This window comes from Sciurus vulgaris, assembly GCF_902686455.1.
Source record: "Sciurus vulgaris genome assembly, chromosome: 18".
In the NCBI taxonomy this organism is placed as follows: Eukaryota; Metazoa; Chordata; class Mammalia; order Rodentia; family Sciuridae; genus Sciurus; species Sciurus vulgaris.
Window position 1 is genome coordinate 25,442,387 of NC_136479.1, and position 22,772 is coordinate 25,465,158.

The 22,772-nt window shown below is 60.6% G+C and overlaps 1 protein-coding gene across 2 annotated transcripts in view; it reads right to left on the reverse strand.

The window, feature by feature from the left end:
• Nucleotides 1–1,532: 1,532 nt before the first annotated feature.
• Nucleotides 1,533–22,772, reverse strand: part of ADAP1 (ArfGAP with dual PH domains 1) — a 43,435-nt gene continuing 22,195 nt past the window's right edge. The window contains exons 4-11 of one of the 2 annotated variants that reach the window (XM_079120658.1): nucleotides 18,663–18,745; nucleotides 8,005–8,117; nucleotides 7,174–7,320; nucleotides 4,297–4,380; nucleotides 3,922–3,984; nucleotides 3,290–3,361; nucleotides 2,811–3,039; nucleotides 1,533–2,661 (exon numbers count right to left, since the gene is read on the reverse strand). In XM_079120658.1, the coding sequence (XP_078976784.1) occupies nucleotides 2,633–2,661; nucleotides 2,811–3,039; nucleotides 3,290–3,361; nucleotides 3,922–3,984; nucleotides 4,297–4,380; nucleotides 7,174–7,320; nucleotides 8,005–8,117; nucleotides 18,663–18,745 (820 nt within the window). In that variant the 3' untranslated portion in view covers nucleotides 1,533–2,632. Of the gene's footprint in view, nucleotides 2,662–2,810; nucleotides 3,040–3,289; nucleotides 3,362–3,921; nucleotides 3,985–4,296; nucleotides 4,381–7,173; nucleotides 7,321–8,004; nucleotides 8,118–12,378; nucleotides 13,956–18,662; nucleotides 18,746–22,772 lie in introns of those variants that run through there. The other variant, XM_079120659.1, reaches the window with a different exon arrangement.

Here is a 22,772-nt window from a genome sequence, read left to right on the forward strand (position 1 = left end):
CGCAGAGTGTCAAAATTCATCAGCTGTGATCGTGGAAATAAATGCATGTGTAGTTTTATCGAAGTCAGGTGCACCAGGTGTGGGCACCACAGCTTCCGTGAGCAGGCCTGTGGTCTTCAGGGAAGTGGACTGTGCTGTCACATGGTAGCCATTGCTACAGGTACTGGGAGGGAGACGCCAGGGGTTGTCAGTAGGGGTGATGTTGAAGGAGTCCCAGAGGGTCGGGGAAGGAAGTGACAAAGTTGGCAGGGCCCAGGTGGAATCACCCCAGTTCTGCTGGGTTACATGAAACCACAAATGAGATCCTATGTGATTGATGTATTTGGAAACAGTTTGAGCACAATTCAGATTTTGTTTATGTGCAGTTTTGCTCAGGATTCACACTAGGTGAATGCAGAGAAAGCAGCTGTCCAGAGCCAGGTGGGGATGGCCATGGTATGTCCCCAAGCACACCTTTGCCGTGCCACCAACCTCCCATCATGCCACAGACCTCAGGACCATCCAAAGTAATGTGCTCTGCTTACTGTGGCATTTACTGTGTGCTTTTGACACTCTGGTCCGTAAGATGGCACCATCCCTACAGTCCTAGTTCAGGCTTAGCTGTGCCAGCCAGGGCACCCAGCTGAGGCAGCAGCCCAGACACCCAGTGTCCAGGCAGCTCTCTGTCCCTACCAAGAGTCAGCCTGTGGAACCCGTGACTGTCCTTCAATGACTGCAGACTTCCTACCTTGTTTGGAAAACTTTCCCCCCTAACTGTAAGGGTGCACACATTCATGCGCTCATATGAATTTGTACTTGGGCAAACACACAGCTTGTGCCATGTGCCCATGGTGGAAGAAGTGTCAAGATCAGCCCATGAAGGCTGTGGGCAGAGCTGGACCTGCTGTGGTAAAAGCAGGGCTCTGTGTTCTCTTTTCTGACCCAGGACCAGTGCTGTGGTCTCTGGGACTCGAGTCTCCACATCCGAGAACCCAGGTGTCTGTAGAAGCTGCAGCTCTGCAGGGCCGTGAGCACCGACCCAGCCTCTTCTGGTGGGATGAAGGAGGGAGGGGACTCCAGGCAGAGTGGCTCTGCCTCCGCAGGGCCTCAGTTTCCTCATTTAGAAGTGGGAGGCATGGGGGTGGATGGAGCCCAGGCTGGGTGCAGGGCAGCTCAGGCCATGGTGGGTCTTGACAGAGGTCCCTGCAGGCAAGTTGAAGGGGGCTGGGCCCTGGAGGACCTGCTGGGAAAGGGGCATCCCAGGGCCTCTGCTGCAGGCCCAGACCTAGCCTGGGGCAGGTGTGTGTGCAGAGGTGTTCAGGAAGGGGCACCCAGGAAGACCCTGGGAACTGGGCCTCAGTGAGCCCAGGGTGGGGCCGTCAGCCTTTTCTGGGACCTGGCTCCCCACAAGTGGATGTGCCAGCTCAGACTGGGGCTGGAGTCAAACAGGCCGACGCCCTCAGGTCATTGCAGGGAGTCTTCCTTGTCTGCCCAGGTGGAGGAGGGGTTCCCAGCTCAGCCCCCTCCCATCCCAGCCTTGAACACATAGATGGGACCACACCAGAGCCACACTTTATTCCAGGATGTGACATGGGGCAGCAGGGTGCCCGGCCTTAGGAACCCTCCCCCATCTCCTCCAGGGCGTGACTCTGCTAGAAAGGGCTAGAGCCACCCAGGTCACCCCTAGGTGCATCTACCACCAAAGAGCTCCACCCAGCCCGTCCAGCTGGCTGGGACCTGCCCTGCAGGGATCCCATGGAAAGGGAGCCCAGCTGTCCTGGACGGCCAGAGTGCAGCACGTGAGGGAGACCAGGTGTGAAATAAATACGAAGTGGCTTTAACTACTGGCCTGCCAGCAGCAAGCAGGGGCCCAGGGGCAGAGGTGGTACAGGGTCACCCCTGCCTCTGGGGCCTCTTGGTGGCTCTAGCCATCATCCTTAAAGGTCAGGGCCGGTGGGCATGGATCACTGGTCAAGGCTGAGCACCAAGCTGGGCACAGATGCCCACGAGCAGATGGTGTGGCTAGGTCCCCATCATGGCACCTGGCAGCCCCCGGGTGAACCCCTCCTGCCTTCTGCCCGAACCCAGGGCCCCAGCTGGTGGGGGGGCCAGGATCTGCACACACCATTCCCCTGGAAAACTGCTCCTGAGGACAGGGCCACGTTCTCTGCTGGCCCCAGACCCGTGGCGGACACACAGCAGATACCCAATAAATACTGGTCACGACGAGGGAAGGGAGGGAGGCATGCGGCAGGTCCCAGAGTCCCCAGGGGCCTAGCCAGCTCACTGCTGTCCACAGCCACCCAGCACAGGTCCCACTTTGGAGGCCTAAATGTCCCTTCATGTTGGGCAGGTATCCAGGAGTTCATGGGGGATGCCCCTGAGCTGGGAGACCCTGCAGGGCCCTCAGGAGAAGTGTCCGGGAGCAGGGAGGGGAGCAGGTCAGCCGGGTGTGGTCAGCAGCAGCATGGCTGGGCTGGGCCAGGCAGATTGGCCTGTGACGAGGTTCCAGAAGCGCCTCCTAGTGGTTAAAGCTCAGGCTCCACCCAGCTGAGCCCAGGGCTGCCCCGGAGAAGGCCTCCAAGTCCAGCTGCCTCCTTGCCAGCACGTCACGAGTCCAGTGTCCTTAGGCCTCTGGATGAACCATCTCTCGCTAGGGTTTATGCTTGAAGTGGGCTTCCACTGGAGATGGGACAGACACAGGCTGGTCAAGCCGGTCAGCTCAGCCCCAGCCTTCCCCACGACCCACCTGGGGCTTCCGTCCAGCCAGAGGCCACCCCACAGACTGTGGACACAGGGCCTAGGGCCTCACCTCAGTGGCCAGCCCTCACCTGCATACTCCTGGGGTAACATGGGCCTGTCCACCACCTTCTGGAAGGCCTCCACCCACTCCCTCCGGTCCGACTCCGTCTCACAGGTGAACAAGAACTTGCGGTCAGGTGTAACGATGGTGATGCCATGCAGCCAGTGGTGGCCTTGGGTGGACGGTGGGAGTCCCTCCAGCACTGTGTAGCCGCTCTCCTTGCTGCCAATGAAGACCTCCCCTCTGGCAAAGGCGTCCTACGATGGGGACCAAGCTGGAGCTGGCCACCCTCCCTGCCCCTGATCCCCACCTGGGCAGCTGGGGGCCCTCGGCAGCTCTTCCCAGGATGCATCAAGTCCAAGCTCCACTATACCCAGAACTGGCAGAACTGGATGAGGCTGAGGCCAAGGACCCTGGGAACCATCCCCATCAACACAGCCACTGACCATTCTGGGAAGCAGCCAGTCAGCTGGTTCTGTGGGTGACTGCCAGCTGGACCCTCCTTACCAGGGGGTCTTTGAAGTACATGAGCCTTCGGTCATCCATGGTGAACCAGCGCTTCCGGAAGCCTTCTGTTTGCTGTGGGTCATGGAAGACTGTGACCAGCAGGCCAGCCCCACTAGGTCCCTGCCCTGGCTGATCACAGCTCACCCTGGGGGCCAGGGTCATTTACTGGTTCCCTCATGTGTCCCCGGCTGGGCCCTGCTCTGCCCACCAACCAGAGTCACGAAGTCTTGGCAAGTGCTCATCTTTCCCCGGCCCCCATACCTACTCTTCACTGAGCATTTGTCCCACCTCTGGGACCACCTTAGTCCCCCACCCCCAGGCAGCAGGGAATGGCAGCAGGGGGCCTGGCCCATGCCCATGGGGGTGCACAGGTCCCTGTTAAGGGGCCAGAGGGCTGAGGCTGACCCAGAGCTCAAGCACCCAAAGCTGGGTTGGCTGGAACTCCCACCCGGCATAGGCAAGGGGCTGAGAGGATCAACCCAAAGCCCAGGGCCATCTGGGATGCAGGCCCTGATACAGGACTCGGGAGGCACCTGGATGGTCGTGCCTCGCTGTGCCCTGTGCCAGGTCCCTGCCCCCTCCCCCCCAGGCGACAGGGAGAAGCAGGAAAGCAGCACCCCCTGCAGACACACCTTGGGCCCTGTTTTCTCCATGTAGCCTTCCTTCAGGTAGTTTCTGGAGAGCTTCGGCACCAGCTAGGGCAGAAACGTGGGTCAGGCACCAGGGTCCAGCCCCGTGCACCTGCAGTGAAGGTCTCCCCCGCTCTCCCTGTCTCTTCCTCTCCTCCTCCCCTGCCCCTCTGTCCACACTGAGCTCAAGTTCCCCAGGGAGCTGTGGTCACTTTGGGGCTGACCAGTCTTCAGTAGGGCCTTTCTGGGGGGCCCCGAGCAAGCCCCTGGTCAGTCCTGTGACCCACGGGGGGAGCCCAAAGCCATCCCAGACTAGGGGGTATGAGGGCTGAGATGTCCACCTCTAGGTGTCCCCCAACCCATGGGGCAGCCACTCACATCTGCATCACTGGCCCCTGGGAAGGCCACCTGCAAGTAGTGGAAGCGGGCAGCTCGCAGTGCGTTGAACCAGTCCACGATCTCCTGGGGGCCAAAGGCGGTGTGAGCTGCAGCCCTGGTCCTCCCGCCTCCCCCAAGCCCACCAGACACACCCTTCCCTCTGCTCACGCTCCGCAGGCGCCTGGCAGCCTCACTGTGGGAACAGGCTGGGCCCCCACTTGGGACACCTTCCCCCGGTGTGTGCTGGTGCCCAGCCGTCAGCTGCTCAGGATGCAGGGGCTCTCACCCCACCACGCCCCTCGGGCCCTGAGGCCAGGGCTCCCCAGGGCCGCCACCTTCTAAATCCCATGGTCCTGCAAGGCCACTACCACGCTGGCTTGGGAGCCACCTGCGCTGTCTCACCCCACCCCTTTAGGCCCCACCTGCCCCACGTCACCCCTCACCTGCCCTCCACCCATCCCCTCTGTGGAGCCGTGCTGAAGACCCGCTTCACACCACACTGCCCACTACCCCACTCCATGGCTCACACCCTGACGTCAGTGCTGCCCATTCCAAGCCTGGTGCTGGCCACCTCAGTACTCAGGGCACTGCCCATGCCAACCCTTCAGGAACCCCAGCACCACAGGTCTGGCCTGGCCTGCCCTGCAGCCTCCGCTAACCCGCACTGCCTGGCCCAACGCAAACCAGGTCCAGCCGCCATCACGCGGTTTCTCGCACACGGCGGAAGGACCCCAGGTCCAGCACTCCGCAAGGCCAGGCGCCCACTCTCGTGCCTCCCTGGCCCGTCCTCTCGCCCCAGGGCCTTCACAACCACTTCCTCTCCCGAAGCATTGTCCCCACATTTGCTCCAGGGCGGATCCTGCCTGGGCCCGGCACAGCTGGGATTCTGGTCCTTCTGGGGCGTCTGCACACTCTCTGCCCCACAGACTGCCCAAGGGCAAGGCAGACCAGGCTAACTCATCCTCTCTGCCCCCACACGGGACACAGCACAGAGCAGACACCACAGCTGTCCCTGGAGGGTGGGACACTAGGGTCCCAGAAGACTCACTGAGGAAAAGTCCCTCTTGTCCCCTGGCAGCAGCCCCAGAGGAAAGTGAAGTCAGAGACCCCTAGATAAAGCCATCCCCTCACCCCTTGAGCCAGGCTTCCTCCACCGTCTGCTGACACTGCCCAGCCTTGAGATGCAGAGGACAGACAGACAGACCAACAAGGGCGCAGGGACCTAGGCAGGGAGGGGGAGCTGGGCTGCAGCCTGCATGTTGCCCACCCCGGGGCCTGCCTGGGAGTTGGGCGACCCTAGGTTGGGGGCAGGAGCACTGGTTGAAAGACCTTCCCCAAGACAGAGGTTTGTCCTGGGGGTGCGGAGGGTGGGTGAAGGACCCGGAAGGCACGGTGTGTGTCCGCACTCAGCACCGACCCCCTCCTCGCCCCGGGAAGGGACCTTTGCTGGGGCACCTGAAAGACAGCAAATCGCACACACACAGGAGACAGTGACTTGGAAGAATCAAAGCAAATGAGAGCTCGTGGATTTGCACTGATCATCAGAGATGAGGTGAGGCAATCTTGAATCAAGGGTTGGAGAGAAACATCCCAGGAACCCAAGGAGTCAACCATCTGAGAGAAGTGAGCCCCTGACACAGCTGGAAGACAAGTTGGAGAAATTCTCCAGACAATTAAAAAAAATAATAATAAATCAGAGCATAAACTCTGGATGACAGGGCTTTTGGAAAAGAATGGAAGGAGAAAATTATTAAAGACATAATTCAAGGAAATGCTCCCTGGATTGAAAGGGCCAGCACAACCAAGGGGGACAGGCCCAGGAGGAGGCATGTCACCAGAAACCATGAAAAGCCTGGGATGATGGTGGGCAGAAAAATCAGCATGCAAGCTTTCAGAATTAGGAAGAAATCCTCCAACCTAGAATTGCCGAGCTAGCCAGGCTACATCCAGTGGAAGGCAGAATTCCCAGTGTGCCAGATGTTGGCACTTTCTCAGGAAGCTACTTAAGGGTGTGCTCCACCAGGAGGAGGGCGGAAACCAGAGCGAACTGGGGTCCAGGAGGAAGAAGGATGAGGTGAGACGGATCAGCAGGAGGCCTGGTGCCTAACCATCCCAGCCAACCAGCCAACCACGGAAGCACACGTGTCTACCCTGGGGAAACAAGACGGCGGGCAGGCGGGAAGAGTGTCACAGCTGCTCAGGCCCAATGGCATGTTCAAGAGGTCAGGGTGGTGTGAGCAGACTGCATGAGAATCAGGAGGGGATCTGCAGGCACCGGTGACCCCTCCCCAGCTGGAGTCTCCAGAAAGTGCAGAGAGCGGCAGATCTGGCAGCCACCTGAACATGGTGTCTACAGACCAGAGGGCCTTCCCAGAGGGTCTTCCCAGAGGACCTGCCAGAGCAAACTGAAAGGAGGCACCTCGGGAGAGGGAGAGCCTCAAACACCCATCCCCAAGCCCCGCAGAACACTTAAAATGGGCACTGCGGTGAAAATAGAAATGAACACCAGAATGAGGAGTGCGGGGTTCACCACTGAGACCCCGCAGTCTGGTCCAGGGACGAAAGGACAGGTTCCAGGGAGTTCTGCCTGTGGGGCCTGCCACACCCCTCCAGAGATGCCAGGTGGGGACGGAGTACTGGCCTCCCCCTGCAGGGCCTGTGGGAGCTCAGGAGACCGGCCAGAGCCAGAGCCAGAGCGGCCTCTGCTCTGCCACATGGTGCCCAGGCCAGGATCCCCACTGGGCACCAGGGGCAGGTGATGGATACTGCTGGCTGAGCAGGAGACCCCTGCAGGGGGCAGGCTCAGCCCTCCCCAGACAGTAAGGGTCACCTGGGTGACCCACACCCAGCCCCCACCACCCAGCCCACAAGCCCCACCTTCCCATCCTCATGATAGATGAAGATGTTGCGGGTGCTGTTGTCCTTCAGGTAGGTGACCTGCAGGCCGTGGGGGTGGCCAATCTTGGCCGGCTGGAAGGTGGCATTCAGGTGCTCAATCTTCATGACAGCCTTGGGCTCCTTGGCCTGCAGAATGAGACTGGGTCTAAGCTCAGCTAGAAGGAAGGAGAGATTGGGCTGTGTATGGATGCTGGTGGCACACCTCTGTGCTGTGTGACCGTGGGCAAGTTACTGAACCTTTCTGAGCCTATAAGTCACAGTTAACAATATCTCCCTCCCTGGGCATGAGGAATAAATGCCACTCTGCAGTGGGCACACAGTATCAGACCCCCTCCCATCTGGATTGTCCCCTGGCTGGCTCAGACTCTGATCCCTTCCTCCCTTTGCACTGGGCCATGCAGCCATAGTGGTGCGCTCTGGCGGGGTCAGCCAGGCAGTGGGCAGGGCGCTGTGCCCTCCCTGCACCTGGGCCGCAGGCCCTGTGCTCTCCTAGGCAACACCCTCCAGAGGCCCTTGGGGTGTGTCCTTGTGGGGGTGTGTCCTTGGGTTGTATCCTCCAGGTGTGTCCCTTGGAACTGTGGCCTCATGAGGGTTAGGGGCGTGCCCCTTGGAACTGGCCTCCTGGGGGGGTGACCCATGGCCGGGGGGGCCCCCCTCATGGGAGGTCTTCTCATGGCCATGGTTCCTGGGAACTGCATGAGGGAGGCTGAGCTCCTGTCCAGGGGCTGAAAGTCTGACATTGCGGGACCCCAGGTGGGAGCTGGGCTGCCTCTGGATGGGCACCCGCCCTGGCCCTTGCGCCCCGCTCACGTCATTCTTGTTGAAATACTTCAGGGCCCCCTCTCGTTCCGTCAGCACAAACTTCCGGCTTAAAAACTGCCCGTTGTCCCGGCCACGCTTCCAGAGAAAGCCCTCGCGGTACCCTGGGGGTAGAGAGGAGATCCCGGGTCAGCAGGTCAGCGCGAACCAGGCCCTGACCAGAGAGATCCCAGCCTGCAAGGGGACGAGGGACTGGGACTTTAGCCAGCTGGCCTTGTACCTCTCTCCAGGGACTCTCTGCCACCTTTGTGGGCTGGGCAGGAGCCATGACGGGAGGCAGCAGGGCTGGGTCTGTCCTTCCCTCCCTGACGTTGGCCCCCCGACTGCCAAGAAGCCACAGGTGCACCCCTCTCCCTCCCCACCAGCACATAGGCTGCACCTACTGCCCTTTGGGAGGCCCAGCTGGACCTGTCGCCCAGGTGCACGCCCACGTGACCACCTGTGCTGGCAGTGGAGGCCCCAGTGTCTACTTGTCTCCCCACACAAAGTTGACTGAAGGACCTGCAGGCATGGTTGCGGACCCATGGGATGGGAGGTATCCTGGGTGGCCAGGTGGAACGTGGTCACCACAGGGAGGCCAGGAGGGAAATGAGATGGAAGAGTTGGAGTGACGCCCAGCCATGTCTGGGCACCACGGAGCACCCAGGACCAGCACCCCGCACACCTGCTCTAGCTGCCGGAGCATCACTTTGGAGTTCAGAACTTAAGAGAATACACGTGGGTGGTTTTTGGTCACTGAGTAAATGACTCATGCACCATCCAACTCCAAAGCATCTGTCCCCCCCACCACTTGGCTTCACTTTTCATCATTCCCATCCACCCACCCGCCGATCCACCCCTCCACTCCTCCACCCACACACCCATCCACCCATCCATCCATCCATTCACCCACTGCACCCATCCCACTCTCCATCCCCCTACCCTCCCATCCATCCACCCATCCATCTGGAATTCATGGAATCAGGTAGCCAGCTGCTTCCCCTCCCTGGGATGTTTTTGGAGCTATAACTGAGCTGCCATATGCAACAGGATTTCCTTGTGAGTTGCCCATGGGCCCACACGTCCCACATGCTGAGGGACATCTAGGTTGCTTCTGGGTTTGCCTATCGTGGGCCCTCCTGTGCTATAGGAATGTGTCCTCCCATCAGTGCGTGAAGCCCGTGCTTCCCGGTGTCTTTCTTGAGTGGCCCGGGAAAGGGGCTTGCTGGGGTTCAGAGCAGCTCTCTTTCAAGAAGAGGGTCCTGCTGCCCTTGTGGTCTGGAAGCCCTGTGAGGTGTCCACCTGAGGGGCTCGAGAGAAACTTCACCTGGACGCAGGGAAGGGCTGGCAATGCATCATGGGAAAACAGCTCCTGCATGTCCTCATCATACCCAGCAGCCACGGAGCCAGACCCCAGTGGCCTGGGACACCACTCGATCCTGACCACCAAGTCCCCCATCCCGTCCCCTCAGCCGCTGGGCAGCCTCATCCCCAACAACAGAAACAAAGGGCTATTTTCTCTGCTCCCTGAGACACAGGGCCATAAAAAGGCAGAAGCCCAGTGTCAGGAGGGGGCGGTGGCTCTGCCAGCCTGTCTCAGGACGGTGACAGGCATGGCCCACTCCCACCACTACAACTCAAGGGGCCCTGCAAGAATCTCTGAAGCCTGTGGAGAGGCTGACCTACCCCTGGCACCCTCGCCATGGCACCAGTGGGCAGATCCCTTTGTGTGTTGGGGATACTCAGAACATGCGCTAACCAACTGAGCGAGCACCAAGCCAGGCAGGGTTGCAGGACCAATTGGTCCCCTTCAGCATCAGGTCCAGCCTCTCTGCCCCAGCTGCTGAGCAGGACACCAAGGAGTGCTGGGCAGTGCCTTCCCAGCAGGACGGAGGAAGGATGTTGGTAGCAAGGTGCCCCCAGCCCTGGACACAAACCATGTAGCCCTGGCAGGCACTTCACACGCCTGCCTCACTTATGCCAGAACCTCCGAGGTACCTGTGGTTGTAAAATAGCCCATCTTACAGACAGCCGAGGAGCGCGCCCCCAGCCCACCCTGCGGGGCTGCAGGCCCTGAACTGCCTCTCTGCTTGCCACGCCCGCAGTGCCCAGCAGGTGGCAGCAGTGCCTCAGGAACCGGCAGGACACCGGGCAGGGCAGGGCAGGGCAGGCTCTGGCCGGCTCTGGATGCTCCCGATCCAGCACACATCTGAGGCCACAGGACCAGGGGTGTGTGTGGAGTCCATCTGTCTTTCCCGACAGCAAGCCAGTAGGAGGCTGCATGTAGACATGAGGGTGTTTTCAGATGGGCTGGCCAGGGTCCCTGGCCAGAGTCCCAAGTCCAAACCTCCAGAGCCTCTGCTACCCCGAACGACCTGGCTAGCAGACACCCGCCCACCCCAGCCCGGGCCCTTGGCCAGTGATACAGCCAACAGGGCTGCACCTCCACTGCCCAGGCCCCGCACACACTCCAGGATGCGCCCAGGGGCACCTGCGCAACTGTCCTCCTGCCCACACTCGAGGCAGCAGACCAAGCGACCAGCTTCTCTGGAAGGACTGTCCATCCAGCGCACAGGTCGTCAGCTTACGGAGCATTGATTGAATACCTACTGCATGGTGAACCCAGCGCCCCAGGAGCTGCCTCTTCCCAACAGTGAAGAAACTCCTCGGATGACTGAAGTACGCATGCTCGAGCACACTCAGCATCCGTCAGGACGAGGCCTCGCTGCACCCAAGGACAGCAAAACCCAGCCAGACGCAAGGCGGCTGGACTGCTAGGCTGCCCTGGGGACGGCAGCAGGCCACCAGCAAAGCAGGTTGCCGGCTTCTTCTACGGGAAACACACGTACATGTGACCAGAGAGGAGTGAAAGTCCAGGAGAAATGACAGGGACGTGCACACAGTGGCTGCTCACTGGTGTTTCTGACGGCTTTACTCTTAAGAGTCACAACCTGGACACAACCCAAACCGCTCGGCGGGAACAGAGAGCACACCGTGGCCCGGCCACAGGGCGACACTGGGCCTGCAGGGGGCTGAGGGAGGGAGCCATTTCCACCCAGTGACGCAGGAAGGCAGAGCTACGGGCAGAAGACAGGACAACGGCTCCAGGAAGCAGGCGAGAGGACACTGCAGGGTTCTCTGTGAAGTTATGGTACTGCGTCTCGCATCTGCTGCAGCTCTGAGAGCTGTGCTCTAAATAGGATATGCAAAATATATGCAAATCATGCCACATAAATATAAAGTGTGTGTGTGTGCGTGTGTGTGTGTGTGTGTGTGTGTGTTTAAATTGAGTCTATACAGCCTTGCTCTGAGGATGCCAGCAAGGCTGGGGCTGGGCAGCTGTGGGGTCCCCTCCCACCATCAGGGGTCTCCTGCTAGGGTGTTGCCCCCAACGAAGGGGTGAGCGTGGAGCCAGGATTTTGGCGGGGGCCACCAGAGAAACTGAGGCCCCTTCACCCAGCCTGCCCCAGCCCAGGCTCAGGACTGGTCTCTGGGCCTTTGAGCTCATGGGGGACCAGTCACACCTTGTGGAGCGCCACCCAGAGCCCAGGGCCACACTGTGAGCCTGCTCAGGACTCTGCCTGCCCCAGGCCCCGCTGCCCGCTGGGATCTCACGCTGAGAATTAAGCTCCACAGTGGGGAGGGGGCCGCAAGGACAAGCAGGGGAGTGAGGCTTCAGGGCCGTCATCCTGAGTGGGCTCTAGGTGCAGAGGCCTCCTCGGGTCGTGTGAACCCCGCTCCACCCTGCTCCCAAGCCACCCAGGGCCCAGAGACGCTGCCTGGTTCTGTGGGGCTGCAGAGTGAGGAGCATGGAAGCTGGCACTGAGTCAGGGCTTCTCCAGCTGGCCCCACTGAGACCTCCACTGCCACCTCCTGGCTCTATCAAATGGGCAGGGCTGAGGTGAGGACTCCTGGGCCCACAGTTTCTGAGGGCCAGCGAGACCACTGGACTTATCCAGTGCATCCAGCACAACTCAGACACAGGGCCCCTGGTGTGACTTCAGCACGTCACAGGCAGGAACAGTGACCACAGATCCTAAGGTGAGAGCAGAGGATGGGGCTGGCGCTCCCGAGCCAGTGTTCACCTCCTCTCCTGGCTGCGCCCCACAGCACAGGGCACACACCAGGCCCAGAAGAGCCCCTGCACTTCTGAAGGGGCCAGCCGGTCGCCACAGTGCCTGGAGGGGTCAGGCTGCCTGAGCAGAGCTGCAGGGGCCACCCCTTGGGTATCAGAGAGCCCCTCCCATTGCACACCCCCAAACCCTGAGACCCACCTCCACAGGGAAAGTGCTGCCAGGAAGTAGGGCCAACAGTCCTGAGTCCAGCAAGGATCTTGCCCCAGGGAGGGACAGGCAGCCCCACCCACCTCCCCCAAACCCCACAAACACGTCGAGGTATTTGGCATCTTCGCCCAGGAACACCCACACTGCCAAGCACCTAGGAATCCCCTGCGATGGGCACCAGGCTGACCCACCACATATCCGGGCAAGCCAAGGCTGGGCAAGGCCCTGGCACTCGGGAAGCCCCAGCCCGCTGTACCTCTCCATCTCCCTACGACAGGACAAAGGTTGAGGGTGGCGGCAGCCCTGGGACATCCCTGCCTGGTACAACCAGGCGTCCAAGGAGGGCCACCACTCGGCCCCAGGGAAGGGAGGCGGAGCGGAGGCAGGGCCATTCCCAGAGGGACCCGTTCTGAAGCCATGGGCAGGAAGCCGGGTCTGTTGGTGAGCGGTGGCCTGGCCCCCTGGACAACATGGGGCATTGTGTGGGCCCGTCAAAGGCCACCATTGAGGTTCGGCTGGAGGCAGGGACAGCTCTCACGGGGTCAATCCAAGAGCAGGAGCCCGGGAGGGGCAGCATGAGGACACACCCACAATGCCCAACATCTCCAAGTCTTGGGAAGGCTTGGGCCTCTCCCGTGTACCCACGACTCTGGCCAAGGAGGGCCACTCAGAGAGTGGGGGTGGCAGGGACGTTATTGTGACGGGATCTGTACCCCTGACACCCCACACTCCTGGCTCCAGGACATGGAGAGACAGAAGTGCAGGGCCAGCCAAGTCAGCTGACCCCTGGGGGCAAGCATGTCACCAAAGAGCTTGCAGGCTCCTGACCCCTGCACCCACCACAGGGTCCAGTCCACCCATGGAGCCCCCATCTGCTCCCTTGGTGCCCTGGGCAGCCCGAGTCAGAGGTGGCCCTGGTTCCTGAGCACTTGCAATCCCCCAGTATCCCTGGGGGTGCAGGTCTATTCCCAGTAGATACCCCCTGGCCGGTAGGGCAGGCACAGTTGGGGCCGCCAGCACCTGCCTGACCCTGAGCCCAGGACAAGACTTCCCTCACCCACCCTCAACAGTGCTGGTCCCCCCAGAAATGAAGACCACTTCCAAACCCCACTCCAGGAGAAGACATGCCCAGGACCCCCGGACCTGCCCCACCCACCCACCCAGGTGGGATAACAAAGCCGGACACCCAGGAGAACGGTGGCTGGCAGGCCCTGGGGGCATCCAACCTGGAATGGAGGCGTGGCCTCTGCCTCCACAGGGCTCCCCTGGGGGGGAGGGTCCAGATGGGGACCCACAGGGTGGGGGACAGGACACAAGGCTGGTGGGAGCCAGGATACCTGGAGACCCCACTGTCTGGCACCTCCCCCTCCCAGCACAAGCCAGTCCTTCTGTCTGACTTCTTCTTTTGAACTAATTTTAGACTTAAAGGAAAGTTGCAAAAATAGTACATGCAACGGCGTGGATGAGCGCCGTGCTCTGTGACAAGCCAAACACAGACGGCCACATGTCTCACAATTCCATTTATGTGCAACGTCCAGAGCAGGAAAACCCACAGGGACAGAGAGCAGCTGGTGGATGCCAGGGCTGGGGGAGGCTGGCAGCAGCAGCCCAGGGATGAGTCTCCTCCCGGGTGAACTGCTTTGAAGGGGCGCTGGCTGTCACACCCTGAGCCTGTGGGACCTAGAGTTTGGATGTGAACGTGGTGAGCACCTGAGCTCAGCCAATGGCGCTGGTGACGCTGAGTCTTCCTGCTGCACCACCCACCATGTGCACAGCGTCCCTCCCCGCATCTGGGGCTTGACTTGAGTTGATGACTGGCCCGCGGGCAGAGGGCGGATCTGTCATTTCCTTCAGCTTCCCTCCCTTTGAGTTTAGGTGGGGGTGAGGTTCCACCTTTCCGGCAAGAATGCTGCAGGACCTGGCTTCTCGGTGCGCTGGGCCAGGTGCCCACGTCATCCATGACGCCACTGTCAACCCACAGTAATGGGCGTCCAGGTCCCCCCCTTCCCAGATGTCACCACCTGGCCTTGGGTCACTAGCCGGCCTTGGGTAAGACGCGTTGAGCAAAGCCTGTCCTCCGCTCAGGCTGTTGGGTCCTGCTGGCCACCCTCGGTGGAACTTTGTCCCCTCTGCAGCAGCCCCTGGAGCGAGCCCACAGTTCCGGCCATCCCAGGGCAGGTCTGGGGCCACTTCTTGGTGCAGAGTCCCAGGCCTTCCCAAGCCCTGTGTTTCCCCTTTCTCCACCACGAGGGACTTCTGCATTTCGCAGTGGCAGCAGGGTGGGGCCCACCTGCACTTGTAAGAAAGCCTCTGTGGCCAGCGAGGGGTGGAGCCAGAAGGCCTGGGAGAGAGCCCTCTCCCCGCCTGCCTGGGGAGTCTCCTCTGCCCACTCCACCCCCTGGGCACTGCAGGATGAGGGGATCTGGAGGGGGGGCTCTGGCTCCACCTGAGCTCTTAGGACCTCTCCTGTTGTCTACCCCGCAGAGCTCCGGGTGGGATTTGGGGTGCAGGACCCAGGACTCACCAGCGGCCAGCAGGTCTGAGAGAGAGGCATCTGTGGGTTCTCTGAACACTCACTCTGCCTGCAGGGACAGGCAGGGAAGCTCTCGAAGGACATCGCACCCCGCAAGCAGGGACGGTGGCTGGGGGCTTGACTACTCTGAGCCCAGCTTCTTTCTTGTCAGCAAACCTGGGCATGAGGCAGTGGGTAGACAGGAGAGGCAGACACTCTGCCAGAGCAGGTGGGGTGCAGAGGTGACTTCAGGGGACCTGAGCACAGAGCCAAGCAACTCCAGCTCCTGGATCCAAGGGGACTGAAGCAGCTCCCCACCACAGGGGCTTCCTATGTCCAAGCTCCGGCCCATGGCCTGGTACCTACCACATGACCCTGCAGGTGACTTGTCTGTGGGTGGTGGAGGAAGGTGTGCTGATGACCCCAGGTCCTGCCCACACCCAGGGTTCCGCTGGGAAGGGCCACCCAAGGGTGGAATGTTCAGGCCTGGAGCTAGCATTCTGAGTGGAAGTGCTTTAAAGGGAATGGGATATAAATGTGTCCCCAAAGGTCCCTGTGTGGGGTCTGTAATTAATCCCTCTGTGCAGGCAGCACCTGGGAGGCTGAGGGTCTTATTCCCTTGAGGGGGGTCTGATCTGAGCTCCACTGGGGGTGGATGCTGGGAGGAGCTCCGGGTAGAGATGCTGAAGGTAAAAGGGAAGAGATCAGATGCAGAAAGGACCAGAAGGCCGCCAACTCCCTGCCAGGGCGAGTTTTATCTCGTTTGGGGCGAGCCCTACTCAGACCGACCTCGATGCCGATGGTCCCCTGCAGCGGAGGAGGAAGCCGGCTGGAACGGAAGGACCATGAAGTGGGTCCAGCCCTGCTCCTCCTGACCAGCTCTCCATGGCCGTCCATGGGTCGGAGAGCACAGGGCCCTGAGGGTGCCACAGGCACAGCCACCTCTAATAGCGGGAGCCTCCATCTGGGTGGACGCCCATGGTTGCACCCCCATCTCCTGCTCTGTGTCCACAGCCAAGCTCCAGGTACGTCCTGAGTCTCCCGGGCTCAGCTGATCTCTGCCTCTCCTGCACAGTCTGCGTTTAGAAAGACGAAGTGCTCACCGCAGCCCTCACCTAGCCCAGATGGCTGCTGCCTCCTGCCCTGTGCGCGCTGTCCTGGCTGCACAGTCAGGACACAAGTGCATTGGGACAGCCAGCCCTCCATGAGTGAATCCCAGCCCAGATCTGAAGGCTGGGCTGAAAGGACAAGCCATCATCTGCTTAGCCGTGACCCACCAAGGCCCATGCCAGGCCAAGCTTCGCCCAAACAGTATGCGCCCTAGAACACCTGAACCTCTCCGGTCCACATGCGGGGAGGCCTCTGCTGCCCGGTGGCCCAGCAAGTGCCATTAGCTCCATCGCAAACACTCTCGACAAGCTGGGATCCGTCACAAGGCATATGGAATTCTCAGGCCTGGGGAGGCCTCCTGACTGACAGTGGTGTCCCCACTTCCTGAACCCTGCTTAGGAGCTGGGAAAGACCAGGTCCCTGGCAACCTAAGTACCAGGAACTGACGCCCAAGTGCACCCACAGAATGCTTCGCCCTCCAAACTACCAGAGTGTCATCTCTTGGTTTTGTTGCCAGCATGCACCCCACTTCTGGAACCTGGACCCCAATTCTTCTCAGGAGAACCTGTGGTTCCAGAGGCAAGCATATGACCCAGGGTCTCCCATCTCCCTGATTATAGTGACAGGGTCACACACACAACCTGGACCAGTCAGACCAGCCACACTGGTCTTTCCAGCTACCTCTGTGCGTCCCACTTGGAGCCCCAGCAAGAGGGGATGTGAAATCCAGCTCTGCGAGAGTCGAGGTGTCCCCAGCAGGTTGGTGCTAGCCCAGAGAAGCACAACTGGAAGGTGGTGACCCTGAAACTGAGTCCTGTCAACACCACTTAAACCCCTAGGCCAATCTGCCTGGAGCAGATTCTTGTGCACAAATGCCCACAGCAGCTTCAGCCAGAAGCTGAAGCTAGACCCAATTATGTGAGCCAACCCATTTCTAGGTTTGCTTATCCCCAGTTAAGCTGATTTTTTTTGTCACTGACAACAAGAAAGTTATAAGAACAGATGTCACATTCAGGGATGTGGTTACATCAGCCCAGCCGACACCTGCCTTTGACCCGAGGTTGTACGCCATCTTGTTGTACATTGCTAAGGTGCCTATGCCAAGAACAAAGGAGTTCTGAATGACTCTCCTGGGGTTCTGGCATCAGCGACCTGGGTAGGGACAAGCACAGGAGCATCTGGGGCTGAGCTGGCACAGGTGCCCACTGCTCTTTCTCCCGTTTGCTCTGAAGTTTGGGCCATTAGAAGAGGTGGGATGCGATGCCTGGGGTGGACAGTAGCTGAATCAGAGGGTCTGGAGATGGGGTGGGGCTCCTCCTCCAGAACCCGACTACCTGGCTGTCTCAGCTCCAAGCTCTGCCCAGGGCAGCGAGGACACTGTCCTTTCTCCAACCAGCCAAGGAAGCCATCTTGCTTTCACTGAGCTGAGCTCTTCAGACACCATTTTAAAGCAAAGGACTGTGCCCTTTAGCCCACTCACGACATTGTGCAACCCCCACCTCTGTCCAGTTCCGAACTTCCTCAGCATCCTGAGAGAAAACCCTGTACCCCTTAGCAGGAACTCGCCCCCACCCACAACACTGACATGCTTCCCCTGGAGACCAGCCTGCCCTAGACACGTCCTACGGCGCCTGCTCAGGACTTGCCTGAGAACAGAATCGTGACCTATACCTTCAGGTCTGGCTTCTCTCGCTCGGCATCACCAGGTCCAGGTCCGTCCCTGTTGTGGCTGAGCAATGTCCCTCTGTGCAGAGGGCCACGTTGCTCATCCCTTTGTTGACTGATGGCATCTGGGCTGCCCCCAACTTCTGGCTGAAGCTGCTGTGGGCATTTGTGCACAAGAATCTGCTGCAGGCCCGTTGCCCTTCTCCTGGGCAGATGCTGAGGAGCAGAACTGCTGGGGCTCCCGGCAGCTCTGTGTTCCGCAGTTTGTATGTGAGGCGGACACAGGGCGGTTCTTATGTCATCCAAGGTGAGGCCAGCCCAAGGCTCTGTCTCCACATAGAAGGCATGAGGCCCCCTAAACAGCTCCCGCTTGAACCCACCCCATGCTGACTGTGCCAACACTCAAAACTCGGTCTGCGCCTTCCCTTGCCTCGGTTTCCTCCTCTGTCGACCGTGGGCGCAGTAGAGAAGGGAGGTTTATGAAGCCAGAGCCTGGTGTGGAGCCACGTCTGCATTAGGTCTCAGCTGGGAGGTACCCACCTGCAGCACCTGCCAGCCTGGCCCAGGGGTCAGCTGCCCAGCAAAGTCTGCATGGAAGCCCTGGAGACTGTGCTGGAGTGGCATGGAGCTACCTCCCCTGCCCTGGGGAAACGGCTCAGCCCTGCAGGCCGGAAGCCCACTGCACATAGAATAGTGAGCAGGAGGAAGCCCTGCGCACCCAGGCTGGGGATCCACGGGGTACCCGGCATCTCATTTTAAATGAGATGCAGGATGCCGGCCGCTGCAGGGCCACCTGGGAAGGGTGTGGTCTGAAACCAGGCCCAGCTCATGTGCTGGGGAGACTGAGGCCAGGTATGAGGGCCCCTGCCCACAGTCCTCCTGTGGCCCTGCAGAGGAATGGGCCATCCAGCCCTGTGGCCTTCACGGCCACCAAACAGAGGGGATTCAGCTCCATGCTGTAAAGCAAAACGCGGCAGGACAGGGTTCCAGCCCAGGTGCCAATTACCAGGTTAACAGAGAAAGATTCTCTGCTATGGGGAGGGCGGAGGGAGACAGGGAGAGAGAGACGGAGGCCCAGACCCAGAGGCCGGGCCGCTCACCTGCAGAGTAGGGCTCCTGCTTCTCGGGGATGATGAACTCCTGCCGCTCGTATTTGGCTCGAATCCACTGCTCTCGAAGGAGCCTGGGAGAGGGGAGGGGACTCAGTCAGGGACCCTGATCCCACCCGGCTGTGGACAGAGCCCTTCCTGAAACGCTCCAGACTTGGGGTCAGCCTGGGCCAAGGCCCCAGAAGTGACCAGTGGGTCAGAGGCTCCAGCAGTGAGCACGTACTGGTGGCTCCACCTCAGGTGAGGCGCTTAGATGGAGGTTGGCCTCTGGCCCCTTCACCACAGCAGCAGTCCTGATGGCCCAGCCCCTCCCTGCCCCTCCAGGTGCCTCTTCTTGGCCCCCTGCTGCCCCAGGTCCTGGTCTCCCTGTGCAGCCAGGTCTGCAGTGAGGCACCTGAGCCCCTGTGCTCAGAGTCCTCCAGGGCCCCTCAGTGACAGTCTGCCTAGGGGTCACACAGGGCCCTGCAGCCAGACGCCTGGGCCCTCCCCGCCTCTCCGTGGCCTCGCTGGTCAGACCGGGGATATGGCCTCCCTGCTTGCAGCTTGCAGGTGGCTCTCAGTCCCTGTCCACAGCTCACCAGGGATGCCCCCTGGTGATACCAGGGATATCTCTGCAGCTCAGAGGTCAGGGATGCCCCCTGGCCAGATGGGCGTCCCTGGGGGCCTCAGGAAAAAACTGTTGGATGAACAGCTGATGGCAGGTGAGAGTGGGAGAGTGGAGGGGGTCCAGAGACACCTGACCCAGAAGGCCACCCCTCCATGGCCACCATGGCCTCTCTGCCTCTCCTGACTCACATGAGGTCAAACCATTACCTTCTAGGCCACGCGGGGCCAGTGGCCTCAGCGCTGTTCCTCAGGGTTGGGTGTTTCCATTTCTGATCGATTACATGGAACAGACTAGGGGACCTCTGGGTTCACATGGGGTCCTGTGGTCAGCCTCGAAGCAGGGGCTCAAATCCAGGTTGGTGGGGACCCCTGGTGCCTCTGGCTGGGTGTCTGGGTGTGGATGTGGTCCTGAGCTGCCGAAACGAATGACCCCAAACTGGGCGGCTTAAAGTAACAGGAAGGGGCCTGAAGTCCGAGTTCAGGGTGTGGACACTCCCAGGGTCCCTTGCCTTGTGACGTTTCATGTTCTGCCTCCATTGTCACAAGTGTCCCTGTGTCTCTGTGTCCCTCTCCTTTCTCTCACGGGGACTCCAGCCAGGCCCGCCCCTTGCAGGATGACCTCTCTCGGCCTGAAGACTCTGCAGAGGCCCTGCCTCCCGACATGCCAGCCTTCACAGGTGCTCTGGTCACAACAGAGGCAGCATGGTGGGACACACTCAGCTCTGCCGGGGTTTCGCTGGGGAGCCAGCTCCCCTCCTGACTCCAGTACTTAACCTGGGGGTGAGTCACAGGAGACCCCATGCCATGGGAGGGACGGCTACCCAGAGGGGCTTTGAAAACACTGCAAACAGCCACTGCAGGGTCCCCATGCCCACCCATCACCATGGGCCTCAACCTGAGAAGGCCAGGTGCCCAGCTGGGCCTTCCTCCACCCAGGCAAGTATTCTATCCTTGCATTGGGCGAGCTGGTATTGATAGGCATCCTTCACCCTCCACAGCCCCGGGGTGTGTCGCCCAGGGCTGACCATGAAGCAGTCGGTGGATGGCTCCTAGGGGCCCGAGATGGAAATCCCACCTAGGGTTCCAGAGGTCCCTGCCCACCCATTCCCTGGGGTCAATCCTGTGTTAGGGAAATCCGAAGCCAGGCCACCCAGCCCCCCACCCCTAAGGGCCCCTGGGGTGGGGATGGGTCACCTCAACCTGCAGCAGACTCTGGGCTGGGTCACAGCTAGGCCACCACTGCCTGGAGCCGGCGGGCTGAGGGTTAGGCAGGTGCTTGGAGGTGACTCTCTCCCGCCCTGAGCCCCAGGCCCACCTCTCCCACAGTCCCCCCAGGCATCGGGGTTGGCTGTACTGGCTGTGCCCCTTCTACCTGGCTCTGGGTCCCCTGCTGCTCCAGCATCCCCTGCTTTCGTGGGTGAAGATCCTTTGCCCTCAGGGCTGCGGTCTTTGCCACATGGATTAGGACATCATAAAACCCTGCCCAGAGGTGGCAAAGGCCAGGCTTGCCTCTTATAAAAGTGACCTCCAGCCCAGCCCCCTCCTCTGAGCATCCTTCCTGCAGGTGGCTTCTGGTTTTCCTCTGTATCTTGAGAAAACAGGTCATGTGCCAAGTCTGCAGACGGCCCGCCACTTGCAGACCCCAGACATTAGGCAAACACTGAGGCTGCTCCAGGCTGAACTGTCCTCCTCCCCACAAGTCCTATGCTGGAGTCCTACCCCTGGGACCTCAGTGCGGCCTTATTTGGAAATAGGTGAGTGCAGATTTGTCAAATGAAGAAGAGGTCGTACTGCTGCTGTTGACCCTTAATGCAATATGATTACAGCCCTCAAAGGGGAAATTTGGACCCAGACACACGAGAGGGGGAGCCACATGGGGACACCACAGAAGGTGGCATCTTGGCCTCAGGGGAACCAGCCCCCACTGCACCTGCAGCCTCCAGGGCTGTTCCAGGTTCTGGGGTTTGGTCTGTGGTGCTCTATGAGTGGCCCCAGAAAATCAGCATGGAGCAGGCAAGTGGCAGAGGACACCCTGCCCACCTGTGGTGCCCAGGAGCCTCAGTAGAGACCAGCAGCCAGCAATGGCGCTCAGCCGCAGAGCTGCACAGGCCTCCCCCTCAACCCCCGTGCAGCCTCCCGCCCACACCGGAAGCAGCTCAGCAGAGCAATCAGCAAGAGAGGCCTGGGGACTACAAGCAATGCAGGAGGACAGGGTGTCCCACTGTTCTCTACTGGGTCGTGGCCCTCCTGCCACCAAGGATGACACGGGAGGGACCCTCAGAGTTCCCAGGGCTCCACAGTGCAGAAGGGAGGGAGGCAGCTGACCTGACATGCCTCCTCACGACAGCCCTGAGCAGGCTGCGACCTCCTGTCTCGCGCTGAGGTACACAGGCCTCTGGAGGCCACGCAGCGCTTGTCCTGCATGGAGGTGATGTTCAGTGCACACTGGGAAGCCACGGCAGCAGGGTTTGAATCCTGGGGTTCCCAGAATTGTTTGTCCCTCCCAGTGTCCCTGCTGCTGCTCTGCATGCCTGCAAAGATGCCACCAAAGCACCTATGCAGTGCTTAGCTTGACACTGACCTGTGCCTCTGATCTGGGCCTGTCAGGGGCTCTGGGCTCCAGGGAACAGAGGGAAACATCAAGGCCTCCCCAGGCTGGTCTGGAACTGGCCACCTGGGGCCCGCCATTTGTGCAGCACGTTTCCGTGAAGCTGGCCATGGCCTGAGTGCTGCAGGCTGGGGCAGGCGGGGGGATCACACCAACCACAGCACCCACACACCCCCAGAATGGGGGACACTGGCTGGGCCCGCCGGAGCCACAAGGTCCACAAACCAAACCTGCAGCCCTGTGTTGTCCTACTCCAGGTCCCTGTGGGCACTGTCCTGGTGGGGTCCTCCCTGGGAGGCTGCCCTGGAAACAGGCTCTGACAAGGTCTTTGCACTGGGGACTCAGGGACCAAGGACCCTGGGCAGCCAAGCGCTGCAGCCTGGGGCCTTCACAGGTCCGCCTGGTAATGCCAGCAGGCCACGGGGCCCCTGTGCATTCCTCAGGAAGTCCTACTCCAGCTTTCCACCACTCCCTGTCACCTTACAGTTTACAAAGCTCCTCCCACCCACTTCCTCCAGCGCTCTGCAGACGTCCCTACCTCCTGCCCTCCTGAGCTCTACGGTTTACCCCGTTCCTTCCATTTTACAGCACTCCACAGTTTACACAAGGGTTCACATGCTCTCCTGGGGGAGTGTCAGCCCCAGAGACCCCGCCTAGGATGCCAGGTCACTAGAGAGGCCCCCAGGCCGAACAGAGCCCAAGGAGGAGGAAGTGGAGGGGCTTCCACTGTCGCCTTGGTCTCCACTGGGACCAGGTGGTATCTATGGCACACATATAAATGACCTGGCCACAGAGCAGCCTCTAGGTGACAATTCATGCCCAAAATAGCTGCCCACAGCCTGGGCTCCTGAGCAGGACCTGGCAGGACTTAGGTGGCAGATGTCCCT